Genomic DNA, 20,000 nt, shown 5'->3' with positions numbered 1-20,000 from the left:
TCCCAAATACAGTAGCCATGGTTCCCACCCAGGTGGTGAAGGTAGGAAACATCACCACCACTCCGCTGATCCTCAACACTGGGGCCCCACAAGGGTGCGTGCTCAGCCCCCTCCTGTACTCCCTGTTCACCCATGACTGCGTGGCCAAGCACGCCTCCAACTCAATCATCAAGTTTGTAGATGACAACAGTAGTAGGCTTGATTACCAATGATAACGAGACTGCCTATAGGGAGGAGGTGAGGGCTCTGGGAGTGTGGTGCCTGGAAAACAACCTCACTCAACAAAGGAAATTATCGTGGATTTCAGGAAACAGCAGAGGGGGCACCACCCTATCTACATCTGTCGGGACCGCAGTGGAGAAGAATGAAAGCTTCAAGTTCCTTGGCGTACACAACACTGACAAACTGAAATGACCCACCCACACAGACAGTGTGGTGAGGAAGGCGCAACAGGGCCTCTTCAAACTCAGGAGGCTAAATAATATTTGGCTTACAGTGGTGATACAGTAACCACTGAAGAGGTAGGAAGACAGAGGTCTCTCTCTCTCTAGTACAACAGGTCACAAATCTTTCTTCTGTGATGTCACACTGTGGAATTTCACCCAGTAGATATGGGAGTTTATCAACATTGGATTTGTTTTGTAATTCTTTGTGGATCTGTGTAATCTGAGGGAAATATGTCTCTCTAATATGGTCATACATTGGGCAGGAGGTTAGGAAGTGCAGCTCAGTTTCCACCTCATTTTGTGGGCAGTGAGCACATAGCCTGTCTTCTCTTGAGAGTCAGGTCTGCCTTACAGCGGCCTTTCTCAATAGCAAGGCTATGTTCACTGAGTCTGTATTTAGTCAAATATTTCCTTAATTTTGGGTCAGTCCCAGTGGTCAGGTATTCTGCCGCTGTGTAATCTCTGTTTACAGCCAAATAGTATTCTAGTTTGCTCTGTTTTTCTTTCCAATGTGTCAAGTAATTCTCTTTTTGTTTTCTCATGATGTGGTTAGGTCTAATTGTGTTGCTGTCCTGGGGCTCTGTTTGTGTTGTGTTTCTCTCTCTCTGCCTCTCTCTCTGCCTCTCTCTCTCTGCCTCTCTCTCTGCCTCTCTCTCTGCCTCTCTCTCTGCCTCTCTCTCTGCCTCTCTCTCTGCCTCTCTCTCTGCCTCTCTCTCTGCCTCTCTCTCTGCCTCTCTCTCTGCCTCTCTCTCTGCCCCTCTCTCTGCCCCTCTCTCTGTCCCTCTCTCTGTCCCTCTCTCTGTCCCTCTCTCTGTCCCTCTCTCTGTCCCTCTCTCTGTCCCTCTCTCTGTCCCTCTCTCTGTCCCTCTCTCTGCCCCTCTCTCTGCCCCTCTCTCTGCCCCTCTCTCTGCCCCTCTCTGCCCCTCTCCCTCCCTCTCTCTCCCTCCCTCTCGGGCTCCAATCGGAAGTCCAGACCTGGAAACACACCGGAGACACAGAGACTACAGAGAACACACACACACGGAACATACACACACACAGAACACAGACACACAGAACACACACACGTAAAATACACACACACAGAGAACACAAACACACACAGAACACAAACACATACAGAACACAAACACATACAGAACACAAACACATACAGAACACAAACACATACAGAACACACACACACAGAGCAAACACAGAACACACACACACATACAGAACAAACACACACACACACAGAACACACACACACAGAACATATACAGAACACACACACAGAGAACACATACAGAACACACACACACACACACACAGTCACAGATGGCAACACAGACATAAACATGTCTGCCAAGTCAGGCCTCTGTTTACCATCCTATCCTCCACCTCTACCCAGACCCAGCTACCATCCTATCCTCCACCTCTACCCAGACCCAGCTACCATCCTATCCTCCACCTCTACCCAGACCCAGCTACCATCCTATCCTCCACCTCTACCCAGACCCAGTAACCATCCTATCCTCCACCTCTACCCAGACCCAGCTACCATCCTATCCTCCACCTCTACCCAGACCCAGCTACCATCCTATCCTCCACCTCTACCCAGACCCAGCTAACATCCTATCCTCCACCTCTACCCAGACCCAGCTACCATCCTATCCTCCACCTCTACCCAGACCCAGCTACCATCCTATCCTCCACCTCTACCCAGACCCAGCTACCATCCTATCCTCCACCTCTACCCAGACCCAGCTACCATCCTATCCTCCACCTCTACCCAGACCCAGCTACCATCCTATCCTATCCTCCACCTCTACCCAGACCCAGCTACCATCCTATCCTATCCTCCACCTCTACCCAGACCCAGCTACCATCCTATCCTCCACCTCTACCCAGACCCAGCTACCATCCTATCCTCCACCTCTACCCAGACCCAGCTACCATCCTATCCTCCACCTCTACCCAGACCCAGCTACCATCCTATCCTCCACCTCTACCCAGACCCAGCTACCATCCTATCCTCCACCTCTACCCAGACCCAGCTACCATCCTATCCTCCACCTCTACCCAGACCCAGCTACCATCATATCCTCCACCTCTACCCAGACACAGCTACCATCCTATCCTCCACCTCTACCCAGACCCAGCTACCATCCTATCCTCCACCTCTACCCAGACCCAGCTACCATCCTATCCTCCACCTCTACCCAGACCCAGCTACCATCCTATCCTCCACCTCTACCCAGACCCAGCTACCATCCTATCCTCCACCTCTACCCAGACCCAGCTACCATCCTATCCTCCACCTCTACCCAGACCCAGCTACCATCCTATCCTCCACCTCTACCCAAACCCAGCTACCATCCTATCCTCCACCTCTACCCAGACCCAGCTACCATCCTATCCTCCACCTCTACCCAGACCCAGCTACCATCCTATCCTCCACCTCTACCCAGACCCAGCTACCATCCTATCCTCCACCTCTACCCAGACCCAGTAACCAGACCCAGCTACCATCCTATCCTCCACCTCTACCCAGACCCAGTAACACTAGACCCAGTAACACCAGACCCAGCTACAGGGAAACACAAGCTGGCCTCTCCATGCCTGTGTCATGGAGAGAACTGAACCAGAGCAGTCCCACAGACCAGCAGTCTGGTGGAAGACACCCCTAGGTACACATCTAGGATACGCTTTAACCTTCCCTGATCCTTGCATAGACATTAAAACCAGTAGATAGTGACAGCGCTGATGTCATCCATGTGTTCCTATGGAAATCTCCAGATGGCGCATGAAGCCGGAAGTATTTGAATGGGACTGAATGGCTGAGGATCAGAACTGAAGGCTGGAGTGCTCTGGCCACTTCTGCTAATGTCACAACCAGTCAGCCACACGCACACGCGGCCACACACACACGGCCACACACACACACACGGCCACATTAACACACACGCAAGGCCACATAAACACACATGTGCAAACACAAACACTTAACTGTCCATCTGTTCTCTCCCCCCACAGGCCACCAAACACACACCTGGATACAGCAGGCCAGGACCCTGCCTCCAGGCAACCATTACACACACACACACACACACACACATACACACAAAGATCAAATCCAATTGATTTTCCCTTGTCTCTACTTTAACTATTTGTACATTGTTACAACACTGTATATACACATAATATGACATTTGTAATGTCTTTATTCTTTTGTAACTTCTGTGAGTGTAATGTTTACTGTTCATTTTTATTGTTTATTTCACCTTTGGTTTATTATCTACTTCACTTGCTTTGGTAATGTTAACATATGTTTCCCATGTCAATAAAGCCCCTTGAATTGAATTGAATAAGAGAGAGAGACAGAGAGACAGAGAGACAGAGAGACAGAGAGACAGAGAGAGACAGACAGACAGACAGACAGACAGACAGACAGACAGACAGACAGACAGACAGACAGACAGACAGACAGACAGACAGACAGACGAGTGAGAGAGAGACAGAGAGTGAGAGACAGACAGACAGACAGACAGACAGATGAGTGAGAGAGGAAAACAGCTTGTAAGGCAAATTGAACAGAACCACTGAAGCAAGAAAGATCCAAGTGTTTTCCAAATATGTCCTTATTGGCTCACGAACTCATGAGCTGCAACAAGAGACCAACCAAACGTCTCCTAATCCAGGTGGTGTGACTGTCATGTACATGTGTCACTGTTCCCATGGCGACGTGTGCAAATGGCACAACTTCCCAGGTCAAAAGTAGTGCACTAAATATAGAGTGGCCCAAATGGCACTACATCCCAGGTCAAAAGTAGTGCACTAAATATGGAGTGGCCCAAATGGCACTACTTCCCAGGTCAAAAGTAGTGCACTAAATATGGAATGGCCCAAATGGCACTACATCCCAGGTCAAAAGTAGTGCACTAAATATTGAGTGGCCCAAATGGCACTACTTCCCAGGTCAAAAGTAGTGCACTAAATATGGAGTGACCCAAATGGCACTACATCCCAGGTCAAAAGTAGTGCACTAAATATGGAGTGGCCCAAATGGCACTACATCCCAGGTCAAAAGTAGTGCACTAAATATGGAATAGGGTGCCATTTAGCACTCAGTTTTAAGATTAAAATCAGTGGATCTCCGAAGAACAGAAACAGATTATAAAGCAAGTTGGAGGAAAACCGGGGACACCTAATTAAGATGTAGCCAGGGCAAACCACATACAAAATGTCAGGGTGATGTCGACTCTAGATAAAGCTCAGGGCTAGAATTAAACTGAATTAGAGTGAATTAGACTGAATTAGACTGAATTAAACTGAATTAGACTGAATTAAACATTCACGTGGGTTCTATTCAACTCATGAGATATGAAAAGTTTAATGTCATCATCGATATTTGTTGATAATGTTGAAAAACAACAGAGAAGGCTTGTGTATTTCAAAGCATAGATTTCAAGATGAATATTGCTCCCTCTTCAAACAGTCACAAATAAATCTGATATCAGTCGTGTTTGATTTAACACAGAGCCTTCAGAAAGCATTCAACCCCCTTGACTTGACATGTTGTGCCACAGATCTACACACAATACCCCATAATTCCCAGCTGTGCCACCAGAGACTCTGGGTTCGCGCCCAGGCTCTGTCGTAACCGGCTGCGACCGGGAGATCCGTGGGGCGACGCGCAATTGGCCTAGCGTTGTCCAGGTTAGGGAGGGTTTGGCCGGTAAGGATGTCCTGGTCTCATCGTGTGACTCCTGTGGCGGGCCGGGCGCAGTGCGCGCGAACCAAGGTTGCCAGGTGCACAGTGTTTCCTACAACACATTGGTGCGTCTGGCTTCCGGGTTGGATGCGCCCTGTGTTAAGAAGCAGTGCGGCTTGGTTGGGTTGTGTATGGAGGACGCATGACTTTCAACCTTCGTCTCTCCCGAGCGCATACGGGAGTTGTAGCGATGAGACAAGGATACTGGAGTGATGGAGGTAGATATGTATAGGGGTAAGGTGACAGGGATACTGGAGTGATGGAGGTAGATATGTATAGGGGTAAGGAGACAGGGATACTGGAGTGATGGAGGTAGATATGTATAGGGGGAAGGAGACAGGGAGTGATGGAGGTAGATATGTATAGGGGGAAGGAGACAGGGAGTGATGGAGGTAGATATGTATAGGGTTAAGGAGACAGGGATACTGGAGTGATGGAGGTAGATATGTATAGGGGGAAGGAGACAGGGATACTGGAGTGATGGAGGTAGATATGTATAGGGGGAAGGAGACAGGGAGTGATGGAGGTAGATATGTATAGGGGTAAGGTGACAGGGATACTGGAGTGATGGAGGTAGATATGTATAGGGGGAAGGAGACAGGGATACTGGAGTGATGGAGGTAGATATGTATAGGTGGAAGGAGACAGGGATACTGGAGTGATGGAGGTAGATATGTATAGGGGTAAGGAGACAGGGATACTGGAGTGATGGAGGTAGATATGTATAGGGGGAAGGAGACAGGGATACTGGAGTGATGGAGGTAGATATGTATAGGGGGAAGGAGACAGGGAGTGATGGAGGTAGATATGTATAGGGGTAAGGTGACAGGGATACTGGAGTGATGGAGGTAGATATGTATAGGGGGAAGGAGACAGGGATACTGGAGTGATGGAGGTAGATATGTATAGGGGGAAGGAGACAGGGATACTGGAGTGATGGAGGTAGATATGTATAGGGGGAAGGTAATATCCCTTAGTTAGGTTAGGTGTGTTAGGTGTGAGAAAGGGATAGTTTATTCTGGCATAACTGGCATAACCCTGACATCAATGTGTAATAGCACAATTATGCAAGTGACAGGTAGCCAAGTGGTGTTGCACCAGTAACCGAAAGGTCGCTAGTTCGAATCCCTGTGCAGAAAAGGTGAAAAATCTGTTGACGTGTCCTTGAGCAAGGCACTTAACACTTATTGCTCCAGGGAAGCCATTGATAATGGGTGGCTGGAACCCCACTCTCAGGGGGAGTTGGGAAACGCAAAACAAAAAAAACTCCCCAACTCACATGTGTGAAATAAGACAAATATAATCAGCCACCACATATAATGTGGGTAAACAGGCTTTATGTGGAAACCTGGGGGCCTGCACACACACACACTCACTCACACACTCACACTCACACTCACACTCACACTCACACTCACACTCACACTCACACTCACACACACACACACACACACACACACACACACACACACACACACACACACACACACACACACACACACCTGGTATAAACCTACATTTTCATTACAACAGCAGCCATCCAACACATAAGTGAACTCATTGCTGCAAAAGAGAAGAAATGAATATGGGGTGGGAAAGAAGTGAAATGAATATGGGGTGGGAAAGAAGTGAAATGAATATGGGGTGGGAAAGAAGTGAAAGTAAGAGCTTGGCTTTCTTCAGCCCAGCAGGAATCTAATAAGTTTGGCCAGATTGAGCTAACTCCACAAAAATTAAACAAGCTCAGAATCTACATTTTTAAACATAGTGTTATTACTGTGTATAAGGCCAACAATACAGCATTATCCTTCCTCTACAATACAACATTATCATTCATCTACACTACAGCATTGTCCTTCCTCTACAATACAGAATTATCCTTCCTCGACAATACAGCATTATCATTCATCTACAATACAGCATTATCCTCCCTCTACAGTACAGCATTGTCCTTCCTCTACAATACACTATTATCCTTCCCCTACAATACAGCATTATCCTTCCTCTGCAATACAGCATTATCCTTCCTCTACAATACAGCATTATCCTTCCTCTACAATACAGCATGACCGTTCCTCTGCCGTACAGCAGTATCCTTCCTCTACACTACAGCAGTATCCTTCCTCTACAATACAACAGTATCATTCATCTGCAATACAGCATTATCCTTCCTCTGCCGTACAGCATTATCCTTACTCTACAATACAGCATTATCCTTCTTCTGCAATACAGCGCTATCCTTCCTCTACGATATAGCATTATCCTTCCTCTACAATACAGCATTATCCTTCCTCTACAATACAGCATTATCCTTCCTCTGCACTACAGCACTATCCTTCCTCTACACTACAGCACTATCCTTCCTCTACGCTACAACATTATCCTTCATATTCGGTGCAGCATTATCCTTCCTCTACACTGCAGCATTATCCTTCCTATACAAATACATTAATATAATTTCTCTCACTCAGCAATATCCTTATCCATTAGACTCTAGCAAGCTGATACATGATAACACACACCACAAGTGCTTATTTTTAGTCAACTTGAAATTACAGAAGTGAGAAATGACAGGTCTTGACTTGCACATATTGGACTCCACAAACAACTCAGGCAGTATCACCAGGTACTGGGATAGGGGTCAAAGGGGAGGTGAAACCAGGTGTCACCAGGTACTGGGATAGGGGTCGGGGGGGGTGACCAGGTGTCCACCAGGTACTGGGATAGGGGTCAGGGGGGGGGTGTAACCAGGTGTTCACCAGGTACTGGGATAGGGGTCAGGGGGGAGGTGAAAACTATAAATCAACAACTAGATAGAGGAGGTTGTCGTGACTAGTTCATTAAATTTCCATTAAACAAAAAATGTACAGTATGTTATCTATAGTAGGTCAATAGTATGCCAGTGTCAATGTCATCCTCTTTCATTCTACACCATTCAAAGAATTGTATTTTATTTAACCTCTATTTAACTAGGCAAGTCAGTTAAGAACCAATTCTTATTTACAATGACGGCCCACCCCGGCCAAACCCTCCCCTAACCTGGACGACGCTGGGCCAATTGTGCGACGCCCTATGGGACTCTGGATCACGGCCGGTTGTAATACAGCCCGGGATCAAACCAGGGTCTGTAGTGACGCCTCTAGCACTGAGATGCAGGGCCTTAGACCTCTGTGCCACTCGGGATCTAATGAAACTCTACCAGCAGGAAAAAGACCCATCAGAGATCCATCCTCCAGCAGGTCAGCTGTCTCCCATAACAACCAGATGAAACAGAGAGGTCGCTGTTATCAGTCATATCCCTGTAACCAGGGTCCAATGTCCCCACAGGGGGCTGTACCTGCTTCCAACTCCTCTAGTGGGAGGAGGGCTGTGGAGCAGCATGGCATAAGGCCTTACAGTGGAGCAGCCTGGCATAAGGCCTTATAGTGGGGCAGCCTGGCATAAGGCCTTATAGTGGGGCAGCCTGGCATAAGGCCTTATAGTGGGGCAGCCTGGCATAAGGGCCTTACAGTGGAGCAGCCTGGCATAAGGCCTTATAGTGGAGCAGCCTGGCATAAGGCCTTACAGTGGAGCAGCCTGGCATAAGGCCTTACAGTGGAGCAGCCTGGCATAAGGCCTTACAGTGGAGCAGCCTGGCATAAGGCCTTACAGTGGAGCAGCCTGGCATAAGGCCTTACAGTGGGGCAGCCTGGCATAAGGCCTTACAGTGGGGCAGCCTGGCATAAGGCCTTACAGTGGGGCAGCCTGGCATAAGGCCTTACAGTGGAGCAGCCTGGCATAAGGCCTTACAGTGGAGCAGCCTGGCATAAGGCCTTACAGTGGGGCAGCCTGACATAAGGGCCTTACAGTGGAGCAGCCTGGCATAAGGCCTTACAGTGGGGCAGCCTGGCATAAGGCCTTACAGTGGAGCAGCCTGGCATAAGGCCTTACAGTGGAGCAGCCTGACATAAGGCCTTGAATATGGACTGGGGTAGGGTGACATGTTATTAGGGCCTTATCTCCTCTATAGCAGGTGGGCTCTGACACTGAGACAGGCTGTTGGCCCCCTCACAGTGGAGTTAGTACTGAACAACATAACAGTCATTCACTCATTCATTCATTCACTCACTCACTCCTTAATTATCTCTCATACAGACAGGCAGACAGACAGACAGGCAGACAGACAGACATAATCAATTATCAGTCAACTGACTAATCAATTATCAGTCAACTGACTAATCAATTATCAGTCAAAAGGCCAGGACACACAGCATTGTGTAACGTATGACATGTACAATATTGAACAGAACCCAGGAAGAGTAGCTGCAGCACGAGCTAATACACTAAACTCAAATGTTTTAAAAAGTGTATGATCTGAAGGTAACTTCTCCGGTAATTAACGACTTCATGAAAAATACAGACGGTACCTACTGCCGTTACAAACTAGGCCCACCGTAGCTTGCTGAAAAATACTACCGTTCAAAGAATAGTAAAAAAAAAAATACAATGTTGTTATTCTGTCAAACTAATCTAGTTATGGAGCAGCATTATTACTGAGTAGTTCTTAGGCTGTTTGAGGTAAACCCAGGCCCAGTGACGCGTGAATAACAAGGGGTCGATGACAACGTTTAGCCCCAGTCATGAAGCAACCTGTTGCCCGCTGTCTGGAGGATACGAGTAGTCTAGTGGATACCGGGAATAGCCCACAAATACCGCCTCCTCTTACATTTACGTCCAAGTCAATCGCGGGTGCTTTGGAACAGGCTACAGTCAATTACACAGGGCGTTAATAAACACGTTAGAAGGACTAATGTTTAGTTCAGACTGGGTATTCTGGAAGGGAGCCGCGCCAGGGTTATTTGACTCCTGTGCTCATGGGAGGAGCTGGGGAAATGCCATTTCAACGGGCGGCAACGTTACACTTTGGAGGTAAATCTCCTATAAACAAGTCATTCCCGTAGGAAAGCGTGTCGTAGATAGAATAATGAGTCTATCTAATCGGAGCCGTCGTAAATCTTTCTATAGCTTTTGTGTTTACAACAATAACGTCTGGCTACAATGTTGCCGAATAGGCCTGGCGATACATGTTTTATCCACACAGCGTAGCAACAATGTAACAACTTGCTGGACTAGGTTGTTGGCTCCTCCGTAGAGCGGGTGTCGACGTGCTGTGTTGGCCACGCAGCGAGTTGACAGCTCTTTCGTAAGACTGACAAGTCAAAGACAAACCTTCAGTAAGTAAGACAGTAAAATGAACCCTCAACGCCAGTCTAGAAGACCCCGCTCACTACACCGACAAAACAACACAACGCACTGATTCATACCCGCTGTAGTCGGCTATAAGACGGACTATTCCTCTGAGGGAACACATGAACACATTGAATAGTAGAATACATAACATACCTACATTGTGTTAAACCCCAGTGAAACGAGACACCTCTTTTCCTCAGCGGCTAAATACATTTTCCCTCCTATCTCGCGCTGCACAAGAGCCCAACAACTCGAGACAACAACTAAGTAAAGCTGCTATAATTAGAGTTAATTACAACAGACATGCTGTCAGAACTACCATATAACACACCACACACACTCAACACATGTACATGACTGCTCTTTCCTGAGACACACACACACACTCACGGCAATTAGACTGTCCACTTCTCAGCCCAGTCAGAAGTGGGCTTCAACCTAGAAAATCACTTTTAAAATGTCACCTACCTTCTTCTCATAAATCCGGTTAGTCCAGTTATGTCAATTATCCCTATCCGGCGTCAGATAGAACCGTTATCCGTTGAGGAACCGTTACAACCGATAGAAAATGCCTCTTTTCCGAGCAGTTGATATTTTTCTCCTCTATTGCCAGCACTACCAGTAGATCCCGAGCCAGGGCGCTTCAGTGACGTAAGGATCGGGATGCGCGTTCACGAGAATGGCCTCGCTCCACACCGCCGTACCACGAGTCTTTCAACATCAGACGCTGGCGGGAGGGTCACGAGAGAAATGAACGGGCTTTCCTCTGTAGCAGAGAGACTTTCACCATAGAACACACTCTATTCTAGACCCTTACTCGTGCAGCTCTTTGATTACTTGCCAGGTATTTCAAACAGAAGAGGGCGCCCTTGGGTAAACACTTCCTAACCTCATCACAGATCATGATAACAGTTTATTGTCAAACCCTCTGAAGTTCTAACACTGTTTGGAAACGACAACAAGCGTTTTACTGTAAGTCTAGCCGTTTGTAGTGTGCCCATGACATTGTGTCTCGTGTACTTTGAGAGCTATACACAGTATTATGTCTTTTGTTGCCTACAATTTACTTTTGTGTATGTCTAAGTATGTGTGTGTAGGCCTGTACAGCAATGTGTTCATTGTAAATCCACTGTCAATGACAGTTGTGATAATTCCAGCTGTCAGTGTTGACCACCTCCCATACTGTCCCAGTCCAGTCCCCTGGCGCCACACACACACACACACACACACACACCAGTTGTCACCCACCCAGACGTGGCCAAAGGAATTTGTCTGGTTCAGTCACCTGAGTGGCCATAGACCAAAGCCTTGATCATGTAATGACTTATTTGTCCAGGGTTGGTTAGGTTACTTTATAAATGTAATCTGTTACAGCACAGTTACTAATTACCTGTCCAATGTAATCTGTTACAGTACTAATTACCTGTCCAATGTAATCTGTTACAGTTACTAATTACCTGTCCAATGTAATCTGTTACAGTACTAATTACCTGTCCAATGTAATCTGTTACAGCACAGTTACTAATTACCTGTCCAATGTAATCTGTTACAGTACTAATTACCTGTCCAATGTAATCTGTTACAGCACTGATCGGTGATTGGTGGTGATCAGTTGATGTGTCATCACAGTGGTCTCTGATTGGTGGTCATCAGTTGGTGTGTCATCACTGTGGTCTCTGATTGGTGGTCATCAGTTGGTGTGTCATCACAGTGGTCTCTGATTGGTGGTCATCAGTTGGTGTGTCATCACAGGGGTCTCTGATTGGTGGTCATCAGTTGGTGTGTCATCACAGGGGTCTCTGATTGGTGGTCATCAGTTGGTGTGTCATCACAGTGGTCTCTGATTGGTGGTCATCAGTTGGTGTGTCATCACAGGGGTCTCTGATTGGTGGTCATCAGTTGATGTGTCATCACAGGGGTCTCTGATTGGTGGTCAGACTTGCTCAGGTGGAATAAACCTGAAGGCCCATACAGTCAAAAATGTGATTGTCCTGTGTTTTATATACACCAATTGTACAAAACATTAGGAATACCTTCCTAATATTGAGTTGCACCCCCTTTTGCCGAGAGGGTTCCAGGGTGTGGAAAGCGTTCCACAGGGAGGCTGGCCCACGTTGACTGTATTGATTCCTACAGTTGTGTCAAGTTGGCTGGGTGTCCTTTGGGTGGTGGACCACTCTTGATACACACAGGAAACTGTTGAGCGTGAAAAACCCAGGTGTGCCTTACTACCTACCATACCCTGTTCAAAGGCACTATTACATTCTGAATGGCACACATACACAATCCATGTCTCAATTGTCTCAAGGCTTACAAATCATTATTTAGCCTGTCTCTTCTCCTTCATCTACACTGATTGAAGTGGATTTAACAGGTGACATCAATAAGGGATCATATCTTTCACCTGGTCAGTCTATGTCATGGAAAGAGCAGGTGTTCCTAATGTTTTGTCCACTCAGTGTATATTTCCTCACTATGAGGTTGGAATAATACTGTGTGGTGAAAAGGATGATTATGCTTCTTTTAGTATAAGAGCTGTTTGAAAAGACCGCCTGAAATTTCAGCCTGTTTTGATGGGATGGAGTTTTGCCCTGCCTGGTGAAATCACCATCTGGTAAATGAGTTAATCGACCAATAAGAAAGAGCGTTCCAAACTTCTCGGCCAATAACAGCTAGTTTTCAGTATTCCCTTCCCAACTCAGACCAATAGAAATTGTTGTTTGCCAAGAAGCATTTTTTTTTGTTTATTTTTGACCATTTTAATTGAAATCACAATAAGGCACTTAATTGTTAGTTAGAAATGATTTGATATTGAGATAAAAACAGCTGCATTCGACCTTTAAACTTGTTCCTTTTGTCAATGCTTAACGGAATGTCATTGAGAAAACAGAAAGTTGTCATAATGTATTTTTTTTGCAAAACATCCTTTAAAAAAAAATAGTAATCCAAGAAGTAATCATCCCGTGTTTCCTAAAGTATCTGTAATCTGAATACAGTGTTTTTGCTGGTAACAGAAGTGATCACAGTTACATTTTTTTGTTGTAATCAGATTACATGTAACTGATGTCATCATTTACTCCCCGGCCGTATTACTTATCCTTAATAAACACATTTATTCAGTATCACGTGTCTCAGCCCTCACTTAACAGAACATTTGACCAAGACACAGTTGTTTTATGGAGTTTATTGCATTAGAGACACATTTTGGACACAGTGAGTATCATTCTTTTATTAGTAAAATAAAGACCACTAGTAGTCACTGTTTCCCCTTATATTATCTGAAGACCCTATGGTCTGGAGCCATTCTTGGAAATCCCAGACCAAGGACATGCTTGAACATTGTTAAATTGTGAGAGGCAACCCGTTTGTCTAGAGAGACTAATCTGTAGCCCAAACACTTGTCTTTAATTTGATTTCTGGGCCATACACATTAGAATAAGACAATTCTACTTTTTGACATTTAAATGATTCATATCTTTCTTTTACAAATCTCTTCTGATAAAAAAAAGTTACAATAGAAAATAATAGTGAACCCGTATTGCCGCGTTTTGAAAGATATATCGCTGAAGTATATCACTCTAGGTTTTGGGGTACAGGTTAGTCTACTGTCTAGGTTTTGGGGTACAGGTTAGTCTACTGTCTAGGTTGTGGGGTACAGGTCAGTCTACTGTCTAGGTTTAGGGGTACAGGTCAGTCTACTGTCTAGGTTGTGGGGTATAGGTCAGTCTACTGTCTAGGTTTTGGGGTACAGGTCAGTCTAATGTCTAGGTTTTGGGGTACAGGTCAGTCTACTGTCTAGGTTGTGGGGTACAGGCCAGTCTTCAGTCTAGGTTGTGGGTTACAGGTCAGTCTTCAGTCTAGGTTTTGGGGTACAGGTCAGTCTACTGTCTAGGTTTTGGGGTACAGGTCAGTCTACTGTCTAGGTTTTGGGGTACAGGTCAGTCTACTGTCTAGGTTTTAGGGTACCTGTCAGTCTACTGTCTAGGGTTTGGGGTACAGGTCAGTCTTCAGTCTAGGTTTTGGGGTACAGGTCAGTCTTCAGTCTAGGTTGTGGGGTACAGGCCAGTCTACTGTCTAGGTTGTGGGGTACAGGCCAGTCTTCAGTCTAGGTTTTAGGGTACAGACCAGTCTTCTGTCTAGGTTTTAGGGTACAGGCCAGTCTTCTGTCTAGGTTTTAGGGTACAGGTCAGTCTACTGTCTAGGTTTTGGGGTACAGGTCAGTCTTCAGTCTAGGTTTTGTGGTACTGGCTAGTCGTCATTCTAGGTTTCGGGGTACAGTTCAGTCTTCAGTCTAGGTTTCGGGGTACAGGTCAGTCTACTGTCTAGGTTTTGGGGTACAGGTCAGTCTTCAGTCTAGGTTTTGGGGTACAGGTCAGTCTTCAGTCTAGGTTTTGGGGTACAGGCCAGTCTTCATTCTAGGTTTCGGGGTACAGGTCAGTCTTCAGTCTAGGTTTTGGGGTACAGGTCAGTCTTCAGTCTAGGTTTTGGGGTACAGGTCAGTCTACAGTCTAGGTTTTGGGGTACAGGTCAGTCTTCATTCTAGGTTTTGGGGTACAGGTCAGTCTTCAGTCTAGGTTTTAGGGAACAGGCCAGTCTTCTGTCTAGGTTTTGGGGTACAGGCCAGTCTACTGTCTAGGTTTTGGGGTACAGGCCAGTCTTCTGTCTAGGTTTTGGGGTACAGGCCAGTCTTCTGTCTAGGTTTTGGGGTACAGGTCAGTTTACTGTCTAGGTTTTGGGGTACAGGCCAGTCTTCTGCACTCCAAATGCGGTGATGAAGATGTTGATGATGGCGGTGATGAAGACGAGGCCGGTGGCCACGTTGTTCATGATGTCCAGCTTCCTCTGGTTGGCCACGTTGTTCAGGTCCTTACGTGCTGGAACACACAGAGACCAACAGTGTTGTAACTGAGGTGAGACCTGATGCCATACAGTAGTGGTGTGTGGGTAATATCACAGAGGAAGCCGGTAAACAAGACATAGTATAACCTGTTGTGACGTTGTGTTGTTGCTCTATAAACCATTCATTCATACGCCACCGTGATGTGCAATAATCTACAACAACAACACAAGGGGCGGCAGCGTAGCCTAGTGGTTAGAGCGTTGGACTAGTAACCGGAAGGTTGCGAGTTCAAACCCCCGAGCTGACAAGGTACAAATCTGTCGTTCTGCCGCCCCTTGCCCCTGAACAGGCAGTTAACCCACTGTGGTATGACCTGCAGCGTGGTCAAGCAAGTTACTGTTTTACAGTTTACTAAACAACTACTGGTTTAGAACTACAGAGTTACCTCCAGTCAGCTACAGACAACTGGGTTAGAACTACAGAGTTACGTCCAGTCAGCTACAGACAACTGGGTTAGAACTACAGAGTTACCTCCAGTCAGCTACAGACAACTGGGTTAGAACTACAGAGTTACCTCCAGTCAGCTACAGACAACTGGGTTAGAACTACAGAGTTACCTCCAGTCAGCTACAGACAACTGGGTTAGAACTACAGAGTTACCTCCAGTCAGCTATAGACTACTGGGTTAGAACTACAGAGTTACCTCCAGTCAGCTACAGACAACTGGGTTAGAACTACAGAGTTACCTCCAGTCAGCTACAGACAACTGGGTTAGAACTACAGAGTTACCTCCAGTCAGCTACAGACAACTGGGTTAGAACTACAGAGTTACCTCCAGTCAGCTACAGACAACTGGGTTAGAACTACAGAGTTACCTCCAGTCAGCTACAGACAACTGGGTTAGAACTACAGAGTTACCTCCAGTCAGATACAGACAACTGGGTTAGAACTACAGAGTTACCTCCAGTCAGCTACAGACAACTGGGTTAGAACTACAGAGTTACCTCCAGTCAGCTACAGACAACTGGGTTAGAACTACAGAGTTACCTCCAGTCAGATACAGACAACTGGGTTAGAACTACAGAGTTACCTCCAGTCAGCTACAGACAACTGGGTTAGAACTACAGAGTTACCTCCAGTCAGCTACAGACAACTGGGTTAGAACTACAGAGTTACCTCCAGTCAGCTACAGACAACTGGGTTAGAACTACAGAGTTACCTCCAGTCAGCTACAGACAACTGGGTTAGAACTACAGAGTTACCTCCAGTCAGATACAGACAACTGGGTTAGAACTACAGAGTTACCTCCAGTCAGCTACAGACAACTGGGTTAGAACTACAGAGTTACCTCCAGTCAGCTACAGACAACTGGGTTAGAACTACAGAGTTACCTCCAGTCAGCTACAGACAACTGGGTTAGAACTACAGAGTTACCTCCAGTCAGCTACAGACAACTGGGTTAGAACTACAGAGTTACCTCCAGTCAGCTACAGACAACTGGGTTAGAACTACAGAGTTACCTCCAGTCAGCTACAGACAACTGGGTTAGAACTACAGAGTTACCTCCAGTCAGCTACAGACAACTGGGTTAGAACTACAGAGTTACCTCCAGTCAGCTACAGACAACTGGGTTAGAACTACAGAGTTACCTCCAGTCAGATACAGACAACTGGGTTAGAACTACAGAGTTACCTCCAGTCAGCTACAGACAACTGGGTTAGAACTACAGAGTTACCTCCAGTCAGCTACAGACAACTGGGTTAGAACTACAGAGTTACCTCCAGTCAGCTACAGACAACTGGGTTAGAACTACAGAGTTACCTCCAGTCAGCTACAGACAACTGGGTTAGAACTACAGAGTTACCTCCAGTCAGCTACAGACAACTGGGTTAGAACTACAGAGTTACCTCCAGTCAGCTACAGACAACTGGGTTAGAACTACAGAGTTACCTCCAGTCAGCTACAGACAACTGGGTTAGAACTACAGAGTTACCTCCAGTCAGATACAGACAACTGGGTTAGAACTACAGAGTTACCTCCAGTCAGCTACAGACAACTGGGTTAGAACTACAGAGTTACCTCCAGTCAGCTACAGACAACTGGGTTAGAACTACAGAGTTACCTCCAGTCAGCTACAGACAACTGGGTTAGAACTACAGAGTTACCTCCAGTCAGCTACAGACAACTGGGTTAGAACTACAGAGTTACCTCCAGTCAGCTACAGACAACTGGGTTAGAACTACAGAGTTACCTCCAGTCAGCTACAGACCTGCCTCTGCTATTCCAGCTACATTTCAACTTAAACATTTAAACATCATCAAATCAACAATAACAATATATGCTTAGTTTAATACACTGATAACAAACTTAAAGATGCCAAAAATGATTTAGTCCAATCAATGTAGCTAAATATCATGTGGCTGTCCATGGTTACTGATGTGTGTGTGTGTGTGTGTGTGTGTGTGTATGTGTGTGTGTGTGTGTGTGTGTGTGTGTGCCCTTGCATACGTATGCAAGTAATGATTTATTTTTTGACCCTACTTGTGGACTAGTTGAATACCTATGCCTTCCTCCTCTCTTTCATGTTGGCTAAACGGTCCATGGCTCTGTACACTTTTTTAGTTTTAGTTTTCACAGGCTACCTAGCTAAAAATGCTTGCCAGCCTAACTTCCTCACATGGGCTAGTTATGAACCAGCTAAGTTAGCTAGCTAGTTATGAACCAGCTAAGTTAGCTAGCTAGTTATGAACCAGCTAAGTTAGCTAGCTAGTCATGAACCAGCTAAGTTAGCTAGCTAGTTATGAACCAGCTAAGTTAGCTAGCTAGTCATGAACCAGCTAAGTTAGCTAGCTAGTTATGAACCAGCTAAGTTAGCTAGCTAGTAATGAACCAGCTAAGTTAGCTAGCTAGTAATGAACCAGCTAAGTTATCTAGCTAGTTATGAACCAGCTAAGTTAGCTAGTTAACGTGATTCTACTAGACTACATCCAGGCAACATATTGAACTTCAATCGTCTCCAGCCAGTGGCAGCAGCTACTCTTCCTGGGGTCTGGATTTATGCATTTATGGTTTGATCAGAATCGCAATCATAATCATTGGCCTGTACAGAGAATGAAGTCAAAACCAGAAGTCCAAATCCCCATCTCCATCTATGGTTTAGGAAAGGGCTGATTTAGCAGCTGGCCAGTGCAGGACATCAACACAAACAGACCAGAAACAGACACGTTTTTCTGACAATGATGACATTTTGCATAGGATGTGATTTGATTGGTGTGAAGCCAAATCCAAACTGTCCTCCCGTGGGGGGAGTTTTGCTGCACCAGGACAATACATTGTTTAGCTCATCTCAACGCTGAGGTCATTAAAGATCCCATGGCACTTATCGTAAGAGTAGGGGTGTTAACCCCAGTGTCCTGGCTAAATTCCCAATCTGGCCATCAAACCATTACGGTCACCTAATAATCCCCAGTTTACAATTGGCTCATTCATCCCCATCCTCTCCCCTGTAACTATTCCCCAGGTCGTTGCTGTAAATGAGAACGTGTTCTCAGTCAACTTACCTGGTAAAATAACGGATAAATAAACAATAAATAAAACGCTGATTGTCAAATTATTTATTTTCTTTTTTTTTATCAATGGAGGCGAAACGGTTGATGGCATCAATCAATGAAACGCTACAGTGGCAACATGTTATAATGTTTAGTTCCAGACAGCATCAGATACATGACGACACACACTGAGACAGAGGGGCGCTGTTTCCCTTGATCGGATCATTTCTCTGCCGAGATTCAGACACTTGAGAATTGACGGAGAAGTATGAAAACACAGGTCAAATATTTGGGGAAGCCTGTTGGTCAAATATTTGGGGAAGCCTGTTGGTCAAATATTGGGGGAAGCCTGTCTTCCCTTGGTATACATAAATACACTCCACTGATGCTACAAGGGGTTTATAACTTTAGAGACTAAGATGATTGTTACAAGTGGTTTATAACTTTAGAGACTAAGATGATTGTTACAAGTGGTTTATAACTTTAGAGACTAAGATGATTGTTACAAGTGGTTTATAACTTTAGAGACTAAGATGATTGTTACAAGTGGTTTATAACTTTAGAGACTAAGATGATTGCTACAAGTGGTTTATAACTTTAGAGACTAAGATGATTGCTACAAGTGGTTTATAACTTTAGAGACTAAGATGATTGTTACAAGTGGTTTATAACTTTAGAGACTAAGATGATTGTTTAAATGTCAGTAATGAACAGTTTACAACACATTGGTTGAAATTGTGAAATGGACTGTGTGCTTCTGTTGCCCCTCGCATGGACCTCTTACAGGTTTTTTACTATAATGACACTTGACAATTCCAGACTCACCCATGGCGACAAACAGCACCCCAGCCAGCACCTGGAAGAGCAGCGACGACCCGATGAGGACCAGGACGGTGACGTAGTACCTGTAACGACGTATCATCTCTTAGACTCATCCTGTCTGGTGGCCAAAACCAGACGACTACAATGGAAATACAGTGAGTCAGGAATCTTTATTGTTACAATTATTTTACACACACAAATATCCACTTGTGTTTTAAATGATCAAATCAAATGTAATCAGAATACCTGAAGTCTGGCCCCTGCTCCAGGACGGCCTTCAGCTGGGCAGCGTTGGCCATCAGCAGGGCCACGTCTAACATGCTCCCTGCCACCGTCTTCTTAGTGGCATAGTGGTTCAT

General features: G+C 45.7%; 2 protein-coding genes across 2 annotated transcripts in view; both read right to left on the bottom strand.

Moving 5' to 3' along the window:
• The window catches only part of LOC109886068 (ELKS/Rab6-interacting/CAST family member 1), a gene marked incomplete at its 3' end in the record, with an annotated part of 138,741 nt that extends 127,652 nt beyond the window's left edge, over positions 1-11,089 (bottom strand). The window contains exon 1 of the mRNA XM_031821513.1: positions 10,900-11,089. The remainder of the gene's footprint in view (positions 1-10,899) is intronic.
• A 2,511-nt stretch (positions 11,090-13,600) lies between these two features.
• LOC109879079 (ninjurin-2) overlaps positions 13,601-20,000 on the bottom strand; it is a 90,935-nt gene continuing 84,535 nt past the window's right edge. The window contains exons 2-4 of the mRNA XM_031821515.1: positions 19,888-20,000; positions 19,645-19,724; positions 13,601-15,305 (exon numbers count right to left, since the gene is read on the bottom strand). The exon at positions 19,888-20,000 is cut by the window's right edge and continues 21 nt beyond it. Of these exons, the coding sequence (XP_031677375.1) occupies positions 15,157-15,305; positions 19,645-19,724; positions 19,888-20,000 (342 nt within the window). The 3' untranslated portion in view covers positions 13,601-15,156. The remainder of the gene's footprint in view (positions 15,306-19,644; positions 19,725-19,887) is intronic.

This window comes from Oncorhynchus kisutch, unplaced genomic scaffold (genome assembly GCF_002021735.2).
Source record: "Oncorhynchus kisutch isolate 150728-3 unplaced genomic scaffold, Okis_V2 scaffold3983, whole genome shotgun sequence".
Taxonomy (NCBI): domain Eukaryota; kingdom Metazoa; phylum Chordata; class Actinopteri; order Salmoniformes; family Salmonidae; genus Oncorhynchus; species Oncorhynchus kisutch.
The sequence above is the reverse complement of the archived record's forward strand: the minus strand, read 5'-3'. Positions and strand labels throughout refer to the sequence as shown.